This window comes from Schistocerca piceifrons, chromosome 3, assembly GCF_021461385.2.
Source record: "Schistocerca piceifrons isolate TAMUIC-IGC-003096 chromosome 3, iqSchPice1.1, whole genome shotgun sequence".
Taxonomy (NCBI): Eukaryota; Metazoa; Arthropoda; class Insecta; order Orthoptera; family Acrididae; genus Schistocerca; species Schistocerca piceifrons.
Genome location: NC_060140.1, coordinates 481,893,514 through 481,917,393, shown reverse-complemented (window position 1 = coordinate 481,917,393; position 23,880 = coordinate 481,893,514). Strand labels below are relative to the sequence as shown.

The following is a 23,880-nucleotide window of genomic DNA, read 5'->3' as shown; positions in this document are numbered from 1 at the left end:
AAGGCACAGAATAGTAGTCGTTAATCGTGCTTGCAGCATTCTTACCCGCCTCAACGGAAAAGTCCTTTCGATCGATATGTTTTATGGAACATGTACTCATGTAGGAGACCACAAAACGTGCGGCCTTCCTGCCATATCATGGGATGGTACATTTCACGTCCCTCTGCAATCTCTCCACGTTCTTGTGTTAACAGAACGACCTGTCGGATATACGAAGTTCACACGACGTTACACACTAAGGCGCTGAATACATTCAGTACCTAGAGTGTCGGTCGGCTTAAAGCAGGGCTTCACAACATACGTGCTCACGGAGCAAGCTGTGAGCAGCAAGGCGCGAGCACAGAGCAGCGCGAGCACGCTACCCCCACTACCGGACCAGAGCGGAGAGTGGGGAAAGTCACGTGGGGCACACAACAGCTGCCGCCAGTGGATGTAAATCCGCGGCCACCTGCAGGGATATCACTCACGAATTATTACTGTGACAAATGAAACAAATAAAGGAGAATGTACACATGCCACATAATTTTATTAGCTTAGTGTATGCCTCTACATTCGCATTAATTTGTGAACTGTTACACAATAAAAGGTGTCACTGAAGTGTGGGAGCCGGCTGAAGTGGCCGTGCGGTTAAAGGCGCTGCAGTCTGGAACCGCAAGACCGCTACGGTCGCAGGTTCGAATCCTGCTTCGGGCATGGATGTTAGTGATGTCCTTAGGTTAGTTAGGTTTAACTAGTTCTCAGTTCTAGGGGACTAATGACCTCAGAAGTTGAGTCCCATAGTGCTCAGAGCCATTTGAACCATTTTGAAGTGTGGGATTCTCGGTTATCTTGTACTTCTTGCCCTTTAGAATTGGATCTATGTTCGGAGTAATTGTTCTTGTGCATTTTTGGCGCAGCGCGCAGTTTAAATTTCGATCAGACAATGCGTTTCTCAGGCACGTCTTGTTACATTTCATTGCAGAGAACAGTTGTTCACAAACATACGTGGAACCGAACATTGATATTATTGTAGCCGCCAGTTTGTACAAACGAGGAAATCTATCCTGAGGGAAGTGTCTGTAGAATTCCAAAATGTTTTTCTTGTTCTGAAATTTGTCTCTGTATTCGCTGTCACACTGCAGGTCAATAATTTCTTGCTGCAGCTCAGGATGAATCTCTTAAATATTCGCTGAATATGGAGAGAACAGATCAAAATCACTGTCTAGTGTTGTCAGATCTTGAAAGCGCTGATCAACTAAACTATGTGAATAACGTTCACAGTCTTTGTGAACATCTTGCATGGATGATAATTGAGGAAAATGAGCTAGGTTTCCTGTTTCCAGCTGACTACCCAAGGTGTTAATTTCATTTTAAAAGCTCGTATTCGATCTATGAAATGAGTAATTAGCAGATCTTTACCTTGTAGTAAAATGTTCAAAGCATTCAGATGGCTAGTTAAATCTGCTAAGAACGCGAGATCACATTCAAACGTGCGCGCGCATTTCCCCTCCCTCCCTACTCCGCGACCTTGCACCTGCTCGCGAGCACGTGCCTGAGCAGACGCGAGTACTCGCGCTCGAAACCGGCCAGTTGTTAATCCCTGGCTTAAAGCAACCGCTAGTGATCATCCCCGCAAGGAAGATCTTTTCTTATGAAATGTATTCATATACGATTGCACAATAGCTTTACGATTTACTAGTAAATTATGATAATTTATGCCAGATCGGTACTCGAGCCCGGATTTCCCGCTTTAAGCGAGCGCTCGCTTAACCATCTCAGGCACCCAAGAATGCCACCAGGATCGAGCCAAAAATACATGTGTCTTAGTTTCTGCGTCCCATAGTGCTCGCACACAATAAAATAAATTAATACGGCTGTTAATCGTCAGCAGTAACTGTTCTATTGGACAAAATGAAGACTAGTCTATTACCGTATGCTTAGAGAAGCCGAAATCTCTAATAAGACTCTTCATCTCTGGATAACACATGGAGGCCAAAATGGCGCAAAAGTCGGAGATTTTTCTTACAGTCATTAGCGAAATGCCGAACCAAGTACCGATGCGGTTATTCTGCTTGAATGTGATTGCACATTTTCCCTGCAACTATCCTTCCGCACTTGCTGTAGGCGCCCACGACGGAATGGATCTTCATTTGGCATGAAGTTACGTGGAGCAAGGCATATGGGGCACTCCACTGACCGTGGGACTAGATTATTGTCCACGATCCACGACTATAAGCCGCTTTTATTGGGTTTGCATAATGCCTATTTACCAAGAAGACATCCGTTGCACTCCATTTTCCATAGTATACCTTAAACAATGTAGTTGCTGCACAAGTATTTTTCCTTTGTTTATTTGTTCCATTCATTGTTTCATCACGTAGTGTTTGTATATAATACTCAATTATATATTAATATATATTTCGTTTAATACTGAGTCATTTGATTCGCAGTAATTTAAGCTATGCCCTTAGGTGCCAGTGATGACTGGGTGTTGTGTGATGTCTTTAGGTTAGTTATGTTTCAGTAGTTCTAAGTTCTAGGGGACTGATGACCATAGGTGTTAAGTCCCATAGTGCTCAGAGCCATTTGAACTTTAGGTGCCTGCTGAACCACATCCGTGGATAAAAGGAGCCAAATTTTTGTGACAAACAAGACTCTGTGTGAAGGCCTAGTTTCACCTGCTACTATATTGTGCGTGTATTCATTAAAAACATTAACCATTCTCATTTATACGTTCGTGTGACAAAAATGATGTTTCGAATGACTGACTAGATCTGTCCTGTGCGCTTACTCTGTGATGTGGCTGGTGGTTGACCAGATCACGTGGCCAATGCTCTGCTTGGCTGACAAAAGCAAATGGCACAGCGAAATCATGATTCCTGTGCTTTCGCGGCTAAAGTGCCTTTTTTGGTGGACTTCGTGTTTATGCTTGCATATTACGGAGATATGTACTTCTAGCGAAACGCGTTGTTAAAATATTTCCAAAACGTGTCGTTTTGGTACGGTATGCTGCAGTAAAGTTGCAGGAAGCGCGATACCTGACATGAAATCTTAACTGCAACCGGTAAGTAATTAAAAACATGAACTGTGCTCAGGATGGTTAGAAACAATTTGCATATGTTTTAAGGGTATTGCAGGAAAGCTGTGCTGAGCAGTACTTGCTAAGAAAAAAAATTCTATAAGCTGCGCTGTTCCAGAGTTAGCTGGTATTGAAGTTACCTAATCAGGCCGTTGCGCGCAAATTCAAGCGAGGTGCGAGACACAGTTAGTGGCAACCGTTTTCATAGCGTACATGATAGCGCACAAGACTGCCCATCTTTTGTCTCGGGTTGGATCTTTGCAACCGCCCCGTGTCCAATTATGTATCGTTCTCTAGTTCGGTTTTAGGAAAGCAAACAGAGAGCACGTTTGGTGTCATCGTCTGAGGCAAGCCGCTTCAATTTGCGCGCAACACCGTGATTGGCTAAATTAAAAGCTAATTAACTCGGAAATTGCCCAACGTATCGAACTTTTATCGTAACAACTATTTCTCAGCACAACCTACAGTTTGGAGACTGTTTCTGACCATCCTGTTTAATAGAAATCTCTCCAATTCGCTGCATAAGCTATCAATTTTTTGACAGACATGAACTTTCTGTGATCAAAAGTTATTAAATAAGTATTCAGTGTCAGTAATGATGAAAAACCTGTCATTGCCTTTTCTGTATGTTAATTATTATAGCCAATGCATTAACTTCTAACGAAGTTCATGCTCATACCGTTTTTGTAAGCACCTGTATCGAGCTGTGTGCAAAATTCTTTCTTGTTGATACTTGTGTAGTCTCTCGCAGGCAATGAGAATTGACACAATTTCCCTGCATGCATTTTTTTCCACTTTTTTCTGTCGTCATGTCTATTTCCAGTGTCTGAAGGTTGTTGTTTGTCTACATTTGCGTGTTTTGTGCCATATGCACGGGCATCGCTTCCAGCTTATAAGAGGGCAGAATATGTTGTCTGTCATTGGTGGAAGATATGAAGAGTGTGATATATTTCGGTTTGACAGCTTGTCTGGCTAAGTGTGTTTAGTTTTAGAAATTTTCATGTGACATTGAGTTCACAGTGATATGTGAACTCGTACAATTTCTCATTAATCCAGGTGGCGTTTCGATTGGAGTGTCAGTCCGTTAAACAAATAGCTAAATTATTAATTTTTTTAAACATTTATGTATATTTCTCAAGTTACGTTAAGAGTGGAGGGTTTCCTTAGTCACAGCTGCAGTAATGTGTCAAGCTCAATACACTTGAAAAATGACTGCATTTTGTTTAATTATGAAATTACATGGTTTTATCACAATGTCGGCACCATTGTCTAATTTTAGGTACAGGGTGTAACAGCTATAAGCGCAGATATTTCTATTGGTAACAGAGGACTGTGAACTGAATAAAATTACATCAGTACTTACGTCATTTGGAGACTAATAATTACAGCCATTACAAGTCGTATGATTTTAGGTTGGTTGGTACCTCCAAGTACATATGGAAAGACCAATCAATTAATGCTTTTTCCCGTGAGTGTTCAAATGCGGACGCGTGGACGCCAAACGGTGTGTCTATGTTGATAAGTGTTGTCCACATAATGGTGCAGTATGACAGTGGAGAGAACATTAAGCCGTAAAGCTGGAACTTGTTTGTAGGAATACTGTTCGATGCAGAGGCAACCAACACGCTGATGTGTTTACATATAAAGGTACTAAATGAAAAATTATTTGCACTTATACCCATTACACTGTACATAAAAATACATCCTACATGTGCTTTGTGCTCGCAAAACTCTAAAAGTAGTCAGTCGATTCCTTTGAAATTTTGACACAATGTAGCACGTGTAAAAGTCCGTCTTTTCATATAGCTACTACATTAATGTATACAATACACAAATAAATAAGTAATATACAACTGGCAAACGTTCTTACCAAAAATATCGAAATATTCTTGACCGACATACTAAAAATTTTTACACGGTACGCTAATGAATATTCAGACAGACGTAACCTATATACGTTTAATATATGTAGTACATAAATAGAGTTATTCTAAATGATGGACCCATTTCCAAAACTTCGTATTTATTCAAATACAAATCCAACATGAACAAGCTTTATATCAATGAAAAGAGGAAGTTTCATACTTTTCCTTTATAATGTTTGATACCAGTTTAATAAATTTAATAATCTGTAATTAATCTGAACGATCTGCGGAACCATATCACTGCTGCCGTGCACTCAGTAACAGCAGGTACGCTTTTGCATGTTTGGGACGAGTTTGGCTACTGCATCGATGATTGCCGTGCAGCCAGTGGTGGCCACACTGAACATCTATAACATTTATCACATTTCTAATTATTAAATAGTTATTAAAAACTAATTAATTACAAATTATTAAATTTATTAAACTGATATCGGACTTTATGTAAAAACTTTGAAACTTCCGCTTTTCATTGGTATAAAGCTTGTTCATTTTGGATTTGTACTTGAATATATAAGAATTTGGAAATAGGTCCATCATTTAAAATAACACTTATATGTGTCATGTATAAAGGGGAAACATTGTTACCAGAAATCTCGAAGCGGTATTGACAGATTTACCTAAAATTGTGCACAATAGTCTGATGAGCAGTCAGACAGGCAGTAGGCTACATATTTCTTAATATGCATGACATCTAAATATGTGTATAATGTATAAAACGGGACCATCGATATCAAAAACCTCAAAAAAGGTTTTAGTCTTTTACTTCAAAACTTTACAAATTACTCTAATAGAAGTTTGGACGAATATATGTGTTAGTGAAACACTGTTAGCAAAAATCTCTAAAGTTCTTGACCACCTTACGTACTTCAAATTTTAAACAATAATCTGTTAAATATTCAGACAGACATAGCTTACATAATTTTTGAAACAACAATGTACACATTTTCTATTAAAATCAACTGCGTGAAAGAAAATTCATTGGCGTAAAGATGTGCGTTTATTGTTTCCTTTGTCGCAGCCAGTCTTAACTTCGTTAGCAGAAGATGTATATCATTAGACAAATCGTTTCTCCCATATATATTCTCTCTCACTGTATATATTTTCAAAGAAAAATTTTATACACAACAATGTGCTGTTTTGTTTTCTTCCTCTTTGACGGTTTTCACAGAAAACAGGAAACTCGTTTTTCTGGCTTATAATTGCAATACTAATTACAGAATGTGAATTTCCAATTACAATAGATGACGCTCAAGCTCAGAGGGAAGAGGGGGAGACGACGACTCGTACAGAAGGGTGGGAGGAAATAGGCATAGAGAGCGGGAAAACGGAGAGGGACAGTGAGGGGAGGGGGCAGGAGGACATGGAGAAGAGGGTGCAAGAGAAAATCGGTGGAGAGAAAGAGTTATGGAAAAGGGAGGGGAGGTACGAGGAGGAGAAGGAGGAGTTGGGCAAAAAATGGGGGAGGAGGAGATGACCAGAGATGGGGGAGGGGAGGGAGATCATCGAAGAGTAGGACGTATATCCAATTCTCATACACGTTAGAAACGTGTGCTTCCTCTTTTCTTTCTTTTCCACTTAATCAGATTGAGTCACAGCAATGCGGGGCCACTTTAAAATATAACTGGTTATAAGGGAAATGCTAATTACCATTACGCGCTGTAACAGACCTGTGCTCATTAACCAGCAGCATAGATCTCGTCTGGGTCTGGCTCATGTTCCCCGTTTCAGAAAAAAGTGCGCTGTGTGTTACGCAACAGGGGCAGCTCAGTGCATGGATGTTAAGGATCCTGGTTTATTATTTATCTCAATAAACGGCACAAAATACTCACACAACAGACGCAAAGACCAGACCCGATATTCGCATCAAGTTTTTTCTGCTCGTAATGGGAATTTCGAAACAGTGGATCTGCCTTAGTTTTCCGGTCTGAAAGTTGGCCGCTCTCCATCGCCGGAACAAAAGCCATTAGCTGCTGTAAACTCCGGGCAAATGTTCCGCGCCGCTAATGAGGTCACCATCGGTGAGAGGATTCGATCTTAAGAACACAAAACTAACTTTTACGCTCTAGTTCCAGTCTAGGAAACATAAACCCTGTTACCTAGAGTTCACTGACCACTAAACAGCAAATGTATTATAGACGGAGCGAAGGAGAAAGATGAGCCGTAGACAGTTACATTGACAGAGATGTACAAGAACGACGTTTCAAAAATTTTGGAGATTGTATAGGAAGAAATTCGGAACGTTTTGATACGAGGGACCTGTAGCCGGAATTGTGAAATAAAGTTCCTACAACCACCAATGGGCTGTTGGGAACACACACACTACCCGTACGTGAAATTATCAGGTGAGAGATGCAGTAAACATTTGTGATGGATTTCTTGGAGGTGACATTATTGGAACACACATCGTATCAAACTGTTTGAACGGGGCAGGGTACTTGTAATTTACGGACAGTGCCTTGCCTGGACGTCTGGAGAACGTTTCGTTGCAACTGCGCACTATTTTATGGTTCGAGAACGATGGTTCCGACAGACCACGTCAGGCAGGGTGATTGGAGGGGGACGTCCAGTTCCTTGGCCTGTGCGCTCTCCTTACCTCACTCCTTTTGCCTTTTTTTCTCTAGGGTTATGTAGAGTTCTTTGTGTATAAAGATCTTGGTGTATTCAACACAAGTGGAAACAATACCTGAGTTTCTAGAGCGGACCTATACTGCATTTTATACTGTCAGAAAAAAGCGTGGACTCTTACAGAGAAACAGACAAAGCAGTGTTCGTCGTCGCACATTACGTAACGAAGTTGGTGGCCGTCATACTGAACATTTACTCGAAAGAATTGCGGCACTGGTTGTGTTTACAATATTTGATTGTACTCCACTGTTTTGTCAGAAAAGGTTTCCAAACTACAGCATTCTGGTCATTCATTTATCGCACCTACTTCAGATAAAGTACATAGTGCTCTAGAAACTTTTCTTTCACATTTCCGGCTATAGGCTTCTCACAAAAAAAGTTCCGAATTTTGGCTTTGGTCCGGGAATCAATGTTCGTGCCTTTTTGGACGCCAGATAACTCAATAACTGCACTACTATCCGCGTACCGCCGACACGCTCTATTTACCATGTCACCCGCCGTCTCTGAGTGGTGGTTGTACGTTGACGTCGAACATATGCGGTGTTCACATTAACGTGACTGGACGGTGTATAATAAGGTAAAGGGACGGTATAAACACTGCTGTCCCCGACCTACATGAACAATTTAGGAGGCAATATGAGTAGTCCACTTAGATTGTCTGCAGATGATGTCGTCATTTATAGTCTCTTAAAGTCATCAGATAAAGTCATCAGATGATTAAAAACGAATTAGAAAACGATTTAGACAAGATATTTATGTTAGCTAAACGTGGCAATTGGCTCGAATGTGATATGGGAATTGAGGTAGCAATCATCAAAACGAAGACGTTTTTCCTTGCGGCAAGATCTTATCATGGAATTTCAATCATAGACTTTATTGTCGGAGTGTGAAAATATTTTGTTGGCGCCCACTTGTGTAGGTAAAGATGATCATAATAAGAAAATACAAGAAGTCAGAGCTTGCACGGAGATATTTACGTATTCGTTTTCCCGCGAGCTGTTCAAGAGTGGGATGGTAGAGAAATAGCTTGACGGTCATTCGATAAACCTGAAACGTCCCCTTAGAAGAATTAATGAATTACTGTGCTGATAAACCTCTACGTTATTTGATTTTCAAGCAACTGAGCAAAACTGAACGTACTCAGACATTACTCTCTTTACTTATTCTGATCAATACTAAACTGACACACAATATTTTTAGCGCAACCCAATCTGGCTTTCAAAAACCCCAACAAAAGAATGGCCCTGACTGACAATAACCTATACCTTTCATGAATCACTTACCTCACAAAAATCTTCGTTACTCGAACGAACTACTGCAATACAGCGAGCGCCACTACTGCCAGCTAAATAAAAGATTCTACCTACTGAAGGCACTAACTGCTGATAGGCATAGTTAGCAAATGAAAGATTTTGATAGAGAACAAACAATGTATTTACCTTAATAGTGTTCAAAAGTCAGTTCATGACATCCAGTCTTCCAAATTTACTCTCTTTGATGGACACACGTCCACATCATCCGCTCTCAAAACTCCACTCCCTCTCTCCCCACATCTACCACAGCTGGCGGCTCACCTCCAACTGCGCAACGCTGCGTGCTGTTCACATCCAATTGCCCAACACTACAATGGCGAACATTTCAACAATGCCAACCATCCACAGACTGCACACAGCACAGCCAGTGATTTTCATACAGAGCGCTACGTGGCGTTACCAATATAAAAACCTAAACAGCCTACTTGCAAACCTTCTGCCAGGCACGTAATTTTGAATTGCACTGTAATCATGTGAATTTAGATTCAGATCTGTTTGGTTTCTTTCTTAACGTCGGGAAACATTTATAGGAAATCTGTACATAGGAGGCATTCATTGCTTGTAGCATTGTTTTAGCATATTTGCCCATGTAACCGAAATATAAACAGTAATGTACGTAGGATACACGGTTGCCGGCCGGTGTGGCCGAGCGGTTCAGTCTGGAACCGCGCGACAGCTATGGTCGCAGGTTCGAATTCTGCCTCGGGCATAAATGTGTGTGATGTCCTTAGGTTAGTTAGGTTTAAGTAGTTCTAAGTTCTAGGGGACTGATGACCTCAGAAGGTAAGTCCCATAGCGCTCAGAGACGTTTGAACCATTTGATACACGTTTATGGAAAAAGTCAAGAATTATTTGAAGTCGTTTTCCAGAGCTTAGAAGGTAACGTCATACATTATTTGAAAAAAAATAGAAGTTTAAACCGATATGTAGCGTGGATGTTACTTCTGAATATACAGAAAGTTCATTTCATCTGAAGGACGTTAAGGTGACATACTAGGAAACATTCATGGAGACCTCGATTTTTCGGATCCGACCATTTTGATTTGTTGTTTCTTCGAAAAAATGGTAATAAAATTGCACGACCAGATGTTGTAAGAGATAGGAGTACTTGCGACGAGAGTGTTGAAAATATCCTCAGGCTTAAAAAGTTTCAAAACAGCGGATGGGGCTGTCTGCATCGCTGAGCAAAAACGGCGGAAAGCCGCTACGGACGGAGGCGGTGGCCTGGAGCTGGAAAGCAGGCTGTGGCGTCGGATGAAAGGCGTCTGGGGCCGCGGGCCGGGACCCCAATTCCAGACAGCGTGTTTGTCTCTTTCATCGAGATAGGCTGCACGCCGCATTAGGCAGCGGCGCGGGAGGGGGGCTACGAGGGGCGGGAGGCGGGGGTCGATAGCCGGACTGTGGTTTGGCGAGACGCATTTACTGATAGCGGCTGCTCACTCTCTTCGCGGCGCGCTTCGTAGCAGTTTCCGAGGGGCGGCTAACTATCAGATCTCCTCCGAATAGAAGGATGGGTCACTTTCTGCAGGAATCTCCTTTTAGCTGGGGAACGTTTTGCTAAGAATTGTCGCTTTATGTGCAAGATACTTAGATTCCGAGTAATTGTCTAATTTAATCTTCCTCATCTTTAGGAAAATTCACCAAGGCAAATCAAAACCGAATTATGAGACAGTTTTAGCGTAATTTATGTGACATAGAATACCAACGACTGTTTCCAAAAGTGGTTCAAATGCGTCTGAGCACTATGGGACTTACCTTCCGAGGTCATCACTCCGGTAGAATTTTGAACTACTTAAACCTAACTAACCTAAGGACATCACACACATACATGCCCGAGGCAGAATTCGAACCTGCGACCGTAGCGGTCGCGCTGTTCCAGACTGTAGCGCCTAGAACCGCTCGGTCACCCAGGCCGGAGATTGTTTTCCACATTGGTTACGTTCTAACATTCTGTACGTTGTTGGCCCACAACCCTCATCTCTTGTGATTAAACAAGCTCCAGTCTTCCGTTGAAGACTACGTACTTTGTCACAAGAAAAGAATAGGTTTTGAAAACGAAATATATGTACCAGAATCATTATGTGAGCTTGGGTTATTTATTAGCTGGTCGTCAGGCTGTACTGGGCCTCGTGACTTCAGTAGAACTGTCAGTTTTCTTGCCTGTGGACTAGTCCTTGTTGTCACCACATTTTGCAGTTGATCGTTCCCTTAAATAAATATACTGTGACTATGGCCTCCCGTCGGGTAGACCGTTCGCCGGCTGCAAGTCTTTCGATTTGACGCCACGTCGGCGACATGCGCGTCTTTGGTGATGAAATGATGATGACTAGGGCTTAGGGCAACACAACACCCAGTCCCTGAGCGGAGGAAATCTCCAACCCAGACGGGAATCGTGCCCGGGCCCTTAGGATTGACATTCTGTCACGATGACCACTCAAATACCGGGGAGGGTAGGGGGGGGGGGGGGGGGCGTTCATCGTTCCCTTGATCAGACGGTTGTACTCCGCATCCATATTGAGAGCATATCGTCCGGGTTCTGAATATTCTGCACTCCTGCTTTCTCTTTCTTTCCCCATGTTGTTGTTGTTGACGGTGTTGTTCTTGTTGTCTGTAGACTAGTTTGATGCAGCTCTCCGTGCTGCTCTGTCTTGTGCAGGGGCTTTCATCTCCGAATAACTATTAAAGCCTACGTTCTTCTGAATCTGCTTTCTGCGTTCATCTCTCGTCTCCCTCTCCCCCCTCCCCCTCCCCCACGCACACACACACACACACACTTCCCTCCAGTACTAAACTGGCAATCACTTGATGCCTCAGAATGTGTCCTATCAACCGATCCCTTCTTGTAATAAGGTTTTGCCACAAATTTCTTATCTCCCAAATTCTGTTCAGTACTTCCTCATTAGTTATGCGCTCTGCTAATCTAATTTTCAGCTTTCTGCTGTAGCACTACGTTTCAAAAGCCTCAATACCTTTCTTGTCTGAAATGTTATTCGTCCTGTTTCACTTCCACACTTCGCTATACTTGAGACACATACCTTCAGAAGAGAAAATACATAATTGGATGTTAAAAAATTTCTCTTCTTCAGAAAGGCTATTCTTGCCGTTGCCAATCTACATTTTATATCTTTACTTCGGCTATCATCAGTTACTTTGCTGGTGAAATATGAAAACTTATCTACTAACTCAGGTGTCTCGTTTTCTAATCTAATTTCCTCAGCGTCACCGGATTTAATTCGAAGACATTCCATTACCTTTGTTTTAATTTTTTGATGTTCATCTTATATCATCCTTTCAAGACACTGTCCATTCCTTTCAACGGTCTTCCAAGTCCTTTGCTGTCTATGAGATGATTACAACGGCATCAGTAAAGCTCAAGTTTTTTTGAAAAAAGAGACAGCATTGGTCGTATATTTTTTTACTATTGCAAAATCGATTTTCTGTCACTGAGTGACCATCTTCAGTGCTATATTGTATAACTTAAATTGGGATGCACTGTTGTTACTAAGCTTACGGCAATCACATAGACTGAGCTTAAATTGGGATGCACTGTTGTTACTAAGCTTACGGGAATCACATACGACCAATGCTGTCTCTTTTTTCAAGTATACCTGTTATCTGGTCGTAGTGCACAAGACAACATGGAGTCGCCAATCAATCAAGCTTTTTTATTTTTATTTTTCGTGGACATTAATTCCTACTCCAATTTTTCTGCAGTTTCCTTTGCTGCTCGCTCAGTGCCACAAATTCAATAACATCTGCGCTAGGTTACAATTCTCTCTCACTCCCTTTCAACAACAGCTTCCCTGTCCTGCACCTCGACTGTTATAACTGCCGTCTCGTTTCTGTACAAGTTGTAAATAGCCTTCCGGTTCTGTAGTCTAACAACGCGACCTTCATAATTTCCAGTCATCATTATCAGAACATTTACTTAAGTCTGTAAATTCAATAAACATGTTTGCCATTCCTGGACCTGCCTATTAAGAGAAGTCGTAGGGTCAGTATTGCCTCATACGCTCGTACATTTCTCTGAAATTTAGACTGTTCTTCGCGAGGTTGGCTTCTACCATTTTTTCCTTTCTTCTGTAAGGAATTCTTGTTAGTATTTTGCAACCTTGAGTTATTAAACTGATCTTTCGGTAATATCCACACCCGTCACAACTTTCTTCCTTTGTAACTGGTATTATTATATTGTTCTTGAAGTCTGAGACTATTTCGCCTGTCTCATACATCTTGCTCACCAAATGGGAGAGTTTTGTCACGGCTGTCTCTCCCAAGACTATCAGTACTTCTCTGGAAATATCCTCTACTCCTGCGGCCTTTTTCGAATTAAATGTTTCATTGAGCTGTCAAATTCTTCTAGCAGTATCATATGTCCCATCTCATCTTCATCCACGTCCCCTACCATTTCAGTAAGCCGGCCGGTGTGGCCGAGCGGATCTAGGCGCTTCAGTCTGGAACCGCGTGACCGCTACGGTCGCAGGTTCGAATCATGCCTCGGGCATGGATGTGTGTGATGTCCTTAGGTTACTTAGGTTTAAGTAGTTCTAAGTTGTAGGGGACTGATGACCTCAGATGTTAAGTCCCATAGTGCTCAGAGCCATTTTGAACCATTTCAGTAATATTGCCTTCAAGGACATTTCCCTTGTACAGACCCTCTATATACTCTTTCCACCTTTACAATCTTTGTTCAGGACTGGTTTTCCGTCTGAGGTCTTGGTATTATATTTTCTCTTTAATTTTTTTGTAGGTGTTATCTAATTTTCACCCAGTTATACATGCCTCTATAAACCTACATTTGTCCGCTAGCTATTTCGTAGCACTTTACGTAGAAACAGCCATGAAACTTTTTTATAATATAACGTGCACATCCCAGTAGTCAGGATAGTCTATTTTTTAACTCTGCCTAAAAACTGTAGATAATATTCACTACTGCCAATCATTGCGATTCTAATTACTTCTTCTTCTCGTTTCCTCTTATTGAGGTGAGGGAGACCTGTTATTTGCTCCAGCGTTGGGGCCCTTCATTAGCTAGCTTTTGACGGGGAATTTAACACAGAAGAAGGAGTGAAGTCTCATATCTTGTTCGACAGTGAAAGTTGCCACTGAGTAGGCAGAGAACAGGTGTCGTGTATCATGGAAAGATCGTATTTTAATAGAGATCTTGAAAAAAACGTAGAGCATGCAACGTCCGTGTGTTTTAGTAAGTCATGTAGACACTTTTAGAAGCGGAAAAATACTTCGTTTAAAGGCCAAGAGAGCATGCAGATCTAGTGCGCGAATAGAGCTTTCTTCGTAAGCGAGTACTCCTTAACCTAATGGAAGTATCAGTAGCGCTAAATGCAAGCTAAATAAATTTCAGTAAGTGATAAAAACGAATTAGATGCGAAAATTTTTAATTTGCTTGCCAACAGCGTGATAACTTACAATAAATGGTAAGTAATTACATATTTATTTTCAAGATACCGACCCTGACATTGTCTCTGGATATGTTACATCACTCTGATACAGTCTTTGGTCGTCTCGTGAGTTTGTGTATAAACACTGTTTGTCGTTCTGCAGTTTAATCGATATATCCTAATGAAACACCTCCATCCATCCTTTCCTAAAAATCGTGTTTTAAGTATAGTTGTACTTTTTTAGACGTTGATGTAGTTGATCACGGGATTTTAGCGAGTCTTTGTTCTGAATACTGCAGTATTTTAAGTAGTATTTGTCACCGATTGTATTATTTCTTATGGTGTAGAATGGGTCAAATGGCTTTAAGCACTATGGGACTTAACATCTGAGGTCATCAGTCCCATAGACTTAGAACTACTTAAACATAACGACATTACACACTTCGATGCCCGAGGCAGGATTAGAACCTGCGACCGCTGCGGTCGCGCGGTTCCAGACTGAAGAGCCTAGAACCGCTCGACCACACCGGCCGGCCCTTGTGGTGTAGACTCTTTGCTCCGCTCCTAAGCTGATTGCAAAAGAAACGTAATGCGATGACAGTACACATTATCAGATTGCATGCACTTTACATATTTAGTAACTGCTGCAACGCAAAGATCACCTTTTCTTGCATCACTACTGCATTTTGGAATTGAGAAACATCGTAGATGGGGTAAAATATTTAATTTGAGCCTGGTTTCATTGTTAATACTGCACTATTGTTGTCTGGGGATAAGGGGGCGAGAAGAGAAGGGGAGGAGAGGAGCGGGAGTAAGGAATTTCCATTTGCAATTGCTAATTGATTGATATTATTGTTTGATGATGTCACTGATAAGTGTGGTGACTTCACGAGCTCAAGGTCACTGATAACGCCATGCATTACGTCCAGGATCACGTACTATCACGTGATCACCTTGAAGGTCTTTTCAAGGAAGCCGCCATAGCATTTCTACTCTGCATACGGCACTGGTGCCTCTACTTCTCTTGCCACACCCAGTTCTGCTCAGGAAGATGTTCTGTCACTGCGCTCTCCTTCGTTAAGACTTGTCTGACTACACTGGCTTAGTATACGCCAACCAATCACTGTGTTACATGACAGTGCATTGTGGCCATACACTTCCACCATTGTCCTCCTTTCGATGAAGGAAACGAAATACAGGAAGCTATTTTACGTTATCAGTGGAATGTAGCACTTTGTTTTCGCTCCTCTAGTGGCGTACGTGGTAGTGTGTCATAATGATTTAACTATCTACTGCGACAATAGATACATATTTCAAATTAAATTTAATTCATAAATTATTTATAATTATTTGTTAATGGTATTTATTTATTAATTGCTTCATTAACTGCGTAATAGTTGTAAGTGCATTGTAATTTCCAGTTAATATTTAAAACCTTATAACTGTTTCTCATAGTACGTTGTTTGTAATTAAGTAGTAGGTAGGCTGGTCGGACACATTTAGTGAGGTATCTTTGGAGGAGTAGCACTATTCTGCATCAAGATCTGAAACCAAAGAATGTAGCGTTTTAGAGCAATGGCGTCCGGCGCGAAGTCGACATTGTAACTCATCCCAAAGTTGTTCCATCTGGTTCAAGTAGAACTAGGGGCAGACAACACCATACGAAGGATGTTACTGCCCATAAACCATTATGTGACAGTGTGCGCCGTCATGTGGATGTTCTTCTACTGTACCTAGTACACAATGCTTCAAAATGTGTTCATATCGTTCCTCATTTAGCATTCTGTTGAACACAGTAAGGAGAGCACAATCTAGTCACGAGAATCGCTCTCATACCGTAACATCGACACCTCCGTACCTTACTGTTGGCAGTACATACAATGACAAGTATTACTTAAAATACTGCTGTATTCAAAACTAATACTCGTTAATAACCCTTAGTCAGCTACACCAACATCTAATAAACGATTTTTAGGAAGGATGGATGGTTCAAAAAAATGGTTCAAATGGCTCTGAGTACTATGGGACTTAACAGCTGTGGTCATCAGTCCCCTAGAACTTAGAACTACTTAAACCTAACTAACCTAAGGACATCACACACATCCATGCCCGAGGCAGGATTCGAACCTGCGACCGTAGCAGTCGCACGGTTCCGGACTGCGCGCCTGGAACCGCGAGACCACCGTGTCCGGCAAGGATGGATGGAATAAAGTATGTTTTGTTAGGGGATATATCGATTAAACTGCTGAACGACATACAGTGTTTATACACTTGCAATCTTTGTGGTCCTTTAAACCACGCATTTTTTCTTTTCTAAAAGAGTCTCCGTAACTGATTAAAATATACGCACATTTCCCGCTTATCCAGGCAGTCTCCAAACCAAAATACTTTTATTAGATTACCCAAGGGGTAGCGTGATTCATCATTCCTAATTATTCGTTCCCAGTCCAGTGGTGTAGCTCTTTACATCACACCAAGGCTCGTTTTTCACTGACTACAGAAACGAATGACTAATGAGGAGCCGCTCGATCACTCTTTTCCATTATTTTTAACTCCGAACGCCCAGTCACTGTGCTAGCTGGACTGCTGGTAGCACTTTGAATGTCACGCGTGACTCCATCCGCCAATTTCACGCGATTTCTTATAGGCACCCTCCGCAGTGATCGATCTGTCACTACATGAACTCTGCCTAGCGTTGGCTTAGCTCTTGTTGTTTCCTCCGCGTTTTCACTTGAGAATCACATCACAAACAGTCCACTTGGGCTGCTTTAGAGGCTTTGAAATGTTCTGTGGATCTGTTACTCAGGTGACATTCAGTGATTATTCTACGTTCGAAGTTAATGAACTCTCCTGACCGATCCATTCTGCTGATACTGCTGCTCTACTGACAACACAATACTTCCTCATCCTTTTAGACTGGCGCGTTGGTCTCTCGTGACGTCTGGATACTTTTGATCAGATAGTGTATGTTCTAATGCTTTCGACAGTGACGGAAGAATACAGATGGGAAGGTAGAGGGTACTGTGGTATTCTTCTTGGATGGAATCTTGATAATTTCCTGTTCCAGGCCACAAGCAAAGCATTAATGGTCAGGCAGTGGGTGAAGATACGTGTTGTTATTATGAGAAGCAGTGAGTCAATAATAAGCTTTATGATTAAATGCTGTCATGGTGTTCGGTAACTACATTGCGTCGTGGACTTGTGCGTCTAGTGGGAAGGGGGTGGCGAGGACCTGGTCTTCAACTGTAACTCTGCTTTGCTTACGTGTGTTACTGGTGTTGTGTCTACAGGTGTGCATCGTGCAGAAGAAGGACTGCAAACGCATGTTCGCCATGAAGTACATGAACAAGAGCGCCTGCGTGGAGAGGGACGCGCTGCGCAACGTGCTGCGAGAGGTGGACATCCTCGCCTCGCTGGAGCATCCCTTCCTTGTCAACCTCTGGTTCTCCTTCCAAGGTATGCGAGCCAGCTCACCACCAACGTTAAAATGTACCAATACATGCCAGTGATCAAAAACCAAATATTTTCCTTTAATGTTACTAACTTGTGAAACGTCGATAGTTCACTCCTACCATCTACATATACATCTACATACATACTCCACAATCCACCATACGGTGCGTGGCGGAGGGTACCTCGTACCACAACTAGCATCTTCTTTCCCTGTTCCACTCCCAAACAGAGCGAGGGAAAAATGACTGTCAATATGCCTCTGTACGAGCCCTAATTTCTCTTATCTTATCTTTGTGGTCTTTCCGCGAAATGTAAGTTGGTGGCAGTAAAATTGTACTGCAGTCAGCCTCAAATGCTGGTTCTCTAAATTTCCTCAGTAGCGATTCACGAAAAGAACGCCTCCTTTTCCCTAGAGACTCCCATCCGCGTTCCTGAAGCATTTCCGTAACACTCGCGTGATGATCAAACCTACCAGTAACAAATCTAGCAGCCCGCCTTTGAATTGCTTCTATGTCCTCCCTCAAGCCGACCTGATAGGTATCCCAAACGCTCGAGCAGTACTCAAGAATAGGTCGTATCAGTGTTTTATAAGCGATCTCCTTTACAGATGAACCACATCTTCCCAAAATTCTACCAATGAACCGATGACGACTATCCGTCTTCCCCACAACTGCCATTACATGCTTGTCCCACTTCATATCGTTCTGCAATGTTACGCCCAAATATTTAATCGACGTGACTGTGTCAAGCGCTACACTACTAATGGAGTATTCAAACATTACGGAATTCTTTCTCCTATTCATCTGCATTAATTTACATTTATCTATATTTAGAGTTAGCTGCCATTCTTTACACCAATCACGAATCCTGTACAAGTCATCTTGTATTCTCCAACAGTCACTCAACGACGACACTTTCCCGTACAGCACAGCATCATCAGCAAACAGCCGCACATTGCTACCCACCCTATCCAAAAGATCATGTTTTGCAATGGTCAAAAACTGCATTTGCATCACGGAGGACAGTGGCTCAAAAACCCATCAAGACATCCTAAACAGATAATCCAGAAACAGGGATCGTTCCTCTGAAAGGAATACGGCCTATTTCGTTCCACAACGTTCACACCGCCTTTGTGGTTTGTTTTCGTCGTTAAACCCGTAAAGTTGATAAAAATTCAGCCCAAAGGAACATACTGCCGAAACTACTGAAGCGCCAAAGGGAATCTTGATTTTCAATGTAGATGTTGTGACAGATAGGTGATACAAAAACAGAAATTGATAACACATTTCCCTTACTTTCATTCCATAATGCCATAGAGGATCATTTTTCGGGCTAACTCACGAATACAAATTAAAATTTTAAGAGTACAAAAGCTCTTAAAACGAATTATTAGTGGTGTGAACTCATGCACGTCCTTCAAAGCCCCGTTCATGCAACTATTGATGTTGAAACTTCTTCCCAGTATATTTGTTCCATAACGGAATTTGTCATGAATCTCTTTTCTCAAACAAATCTTAGACGAAACGTTTCCTGCGGAAAGGCAACAAGCCCACATTTTCTACTTTAATAGTAGAGACAAAAAAACTGAATAAACATGTTTAATGCAATTTATCTCCTGCCATGTATTTCAGGTTTTTTGGTGTAGATGTTCTCTCATTATATACAGCTAAAAGTCAAGTATGATGTAAAGGGAAAGAGGGAGACACTTTGTTGGCGTTGGACATGTTCCCTTTCTGCAGTAAAAGGGATTTTCAAATTCATGCTAGGGTTACGTTACGTGTTTTGAAATAAAATTCTACGTATAAATACCTTTCATTATAATAAAAATTGTTTGTTACGTGTTTCTGAATAATATTTGACATTTTTCTTGTTTACATTACTCAGTTATCTCCAACTACCTCACTAGATGCCGTTGTTGTCAGTGGTGAGGTGACAGAATTTCTAAATTGTATCGTGTCTCGAGAGATGTAGAGGAAGAATTTCTAGATGGCTTTTGTTGTTATTTATAAGCAGAACAGATATATGGCCTTTCTTTAATGACAGTTTCAAAGGTTGTAGAGCTTGTCTCAGCATAAAAATGTCCTTCATCGAACCAGCAGTATTAATGTCGCACTATGTGGATTTTCAGCTCCAAAGGTCATCTCGTGGCATCTTCATATAGCGATAAACTCTTTCGGGTGTCTATAAACGACTTTACCATAAGAAACATCGCTTCAGCAGAGCATAATTTAGGCTCCCTGGGTTTAGTTGATAAAGAATCTATCCTCATTTGAACAATGGAAAACTTGTTACTGTTTTCTGAGAATTTTTTTATGAATTCAACATCGTCATCCACTTTCCTTCTCTTACCAACATGCCCCGAATTAGTTCGCCAACTGCTGTTAACAGAAAACTGACGTCTTATCGTGGAAACAGGATTCCTTTTTGTGGTAAACAATGCATTGACCCACTCAGAATCATAACCATCAAAAAATGGAAATTTATAAATTTCAGAATAGCTGCCTTTCTGCAGTTTGCGTTTACATGTAATTATGCATGCCAAAATGTGTGTACCTATCTGTCAAAGGGGTGATAAAAAAAGGAGAGTAGCTCACAACTCGTGAATACCCACACTTTATTAATCCAATATTTATGAATGAGAGCACATTGTAACATTCAATAAACTTTACACATGGCATTGAACCTTTATGCAACTTTCTCTTGCTGACAACTCTCCACATAATTATGAAAGTGAAAAAGGTTATCGCTTACTATATTTTTGCCGTTCATGCTGAGAACTGCCGCATGAAACATGACGTATTAATTTATTATTTCCTTACTACAAACTGTACTCGTTACATATTTCGCAGACAGTAACTACCTACACCACAGAAAGTACCACCAAAATTATATAATTGTACGACACAAAGTTCAGGGGACACATCATTAACATTGAGCTGCATGGAAATGAAATTGCAGGGCGAAATTCGCTAGAGGCGTACGCGAAATACGAGCATGTGCACAACAAATATGTGTGAAATATGGAAAATGCATATAAAATATATTTGACATGTGCATATGCAAATAAAGTCACAGGTAAAAATCTCAACCTACAAATCTGGAACGATTTCAGTCAAATTTGGTATACATATTAATTACTATCAGGAAAAAAAAACTGTTGGAGCAAGAACATCCAGCCTCATTTTGGGGTGGAGGTGATAACGTGGGGGGGAAGGACGGAGGAGAAGATGGACAGATAGAGAGGGAGAAGGAGCAGACGGACTGGGAGAAGGGAGGAAGAAATGGACAGAGAAGGGGAGGCAGAAATGGACAGAGAAGGAAAGGAAGAAGAAATGGACTGAAAAAGGAAAGAGAGGAGACGGACAGGAGCAGGAGGGAGAAAGAGATGAACAGCGAGATGTACAGTGGGGAGGGGGGAGGGGGTAAGAAACCACGGACAGAGGGAGGGGGAAGGAAGAGATCGAGAGAGAGTGCGGGGTGGAGGGAATGGGCAGAGAGAGGTGAAAGGAGAAGATGAACTACTAGAAAACTGAAACAAATACATGAGGGTAGTTTTTTAACAAATGATAATTTAACCTAGGGTAAAATGCGTGATGGAGCTAGCCAGTAATAAAGATAACTACAGAAAGATTTAAAGTCAGTTACGTTGTGCAGAATATGTTCATTACTCAGGAACACGCGTTTTACGTACATAGATAGAAGCCATGGAAAGTTTAGCTGCTGAAACAAGTCTGTTTAAGAGGAGCCGACGGGATTATTTTATTTTCAGTCCAGTAATGTGAGCAGCATAAGTGTTCTAAGCTTCTTAGCCCACTGGACTCGCATTCGGGAGGACGACGGTTCAATCCCGCGTCCGGCTACCCTGTTTTAGGTTTTCCGTGATTTCCCTAAATCGCTCCAGGTAAATGCTGGGATGGTTCCTTTGTAAGGGCACGGCCGACATCCTTCCTCGTCCTTCCCTAATCCAATGAGAGCGAGCGATGGCCTCGCTGTTTGGTCTCATGCCCCAAACGACCTAACCCCCACCCCCACCCCCCCACCCACCCCCTCTGCGTATCGGATCCCGGTACAAGGTGCAGGAAATCTTCGTGTTCGTATTGTGAAGGGCTGAAAATCCACACGGAATATTCCAGGGATAGATCAGTGCGTCTGGAACCCAATGCGGCGGATTGACACATGTGTCAATGCAAGCGGAAGGCATTTTAAAAATTTTCTGTAAGAACTATTTTCATTTTCTATTCCCTCCTGCTTTCCACGATTGACTTACAGTGAATAACTGTAGAAAACGAATCCTAACGCGTAATTAATGGGTTGGCAGACTTCTTCTAACTATGTGGAATATGTCTTTGAAGTTTAGCCAGTGCCTGTCTTGAAGCATATAGTGGTAGTAACGATAGTACTGATGGGTCGTTTGAAGTGATAGCGTTTTCGTATCAAAAATAGTATCAGGTATCCCAGTTTTCTTCGAAAGTAACCCAATTAGCATAAGGTGTGGGTTACTGTTCCTTGACCCATCACTCAGTGTAGACTTAAGTTGTCAGTTTGGACCAAGCCACACGCTCAGAAGACAGGTTTAATGAATCATTACACACGTTGCAGAGCTAACTGATTCGTATGGGAGAGTATGGGGCATTAACATGCAATAGCTATAACCCCCTATATAGTGGGATGTCGGCAAGAAATTTTAATATCAGTTACAAAGAACTTATAAGGCAACATCTAATAAAAGAAAGTCAGCAACACACTGGGATACAGACATGGCAATCTTATGCCATAACAACACAAGAAAGAGAGCGCTCTCTATACAACATATGCAGAAATAAATATTTCTGTTTTGCAGTTCAGACCACTGAAGAAGTCTAGTATTAATAAGTGAGACATGTGTGATTAACATAAATAAAACATTCAGTTGCAAAATACAGAAATTTTTATGAGCTGTACGATAAATCATAACCGAAAAAATAAATATCATGTAGATGTGTGGCGGTATGAAATTACACTAGGCCAAAGAAATCGTTATACAGAAAGTGGATATATGAGCGGAAGCGAAGGCTCATGGAAAACCTGAAAATCACATCTGCAATCATGTGAATTTGTTAGTGTTAGTTAAAATCAATACTGAAGCGCATTAAGTTCTCGTTACGGAGAGTCTGCTGTCTGACCCAATGAGAATGCCGTAGAATAACAGTTATGTCATAAATTCAATAATAATTTCTATTCGTTTCTAAGACGGTTCTGGATAAGTATTGCAAGGACACGATAATGGGTGAATCCAAAATCACAGATTTTTTGTTCGCATTAATGGAGAAACACTTTAAGTATCATCTAAATTCTTGATCATGTTCGCTGCAGTTTAAGTTTAGTTAAGAACTGTTATGTGATGGGCACGTCACAGAAAAATTTAAATCGAAAAAGTAACTTAATACCGCGACTTGTTTAATATCAGCTACAATAATAAGTCACGTAACTTTGTTGAGAATTCAGTTCATAATTATAAGGAAAAAAGAAGGAAAGAATGATAGAACTCTGTTGCTTCACTGTTTGGCTGCAGTTTGTATCGTACCTCTACACGACATGGCTTCGCTGAAAGCTGCATCGGAATTTCATTCGGGCGAGTCAACACAGTAGTTGTGCGATGCGCATATTGTGCCAAACTCGATAAGAGGCTGCATTGTGACAATTCAGTTCGCGCGTCGTATAAACAGTTTGGATAAACTTGGTGGCTGAGCGAACGGAAATGCGAAAATCAAGTGACATTTAGACAACTCGAAACAATGTGGAGAGACCGGGAACATGCACTTGTCTGTTGCTCACAAAAGCCACACGTGACTACAAGAAGCTATATGGCGGTTCCAGAAACATGAGTGTAATGAGAGTTCCACAAGCATTTGCGCTTCAAACCCCAGTATTTTCATTTAGTACAAGAAATGATCGAACACTACTTGTAGAAAGCGTTCATTTTTGTTTTGAGTAACAACACAAATTGTTGGTTAATGGAGCGTTTCAGGGTCGGAAATACTTTTTAAATCAGCGCCGAAGAAAATTACATATTTTAAGAGGAAAATCTGTTATGTGCAGACACAACTTAATGAACGAAGTACAAGAAATTA

At 41.4% G+C, this 23,880-nt stretch overlaps 1 protein-coding gene across 1 annotated transcript in view; it reads left to right on the top strand.

Annotated features, from left to right (window-relative positions):
• LOC124789737 (serine/threonine-protein kinase 32A) overlaps positions 1-23,880 on the top strand; it is a 603,517-nt gene that overhangs the window by 343,165 nt on the left and 236,472 nt on the right. Inside the window, exon 3 of the mRNA XM_047257189.1 lies at positions 17,608-17,773. Coding sequence (XP_047113145.1) covers positions 17,608-17,773 — 166 coding nt within the window. The remainder of the gene's footprint in view (positions 1-17,607; positions 17,774-23,880) is intronic.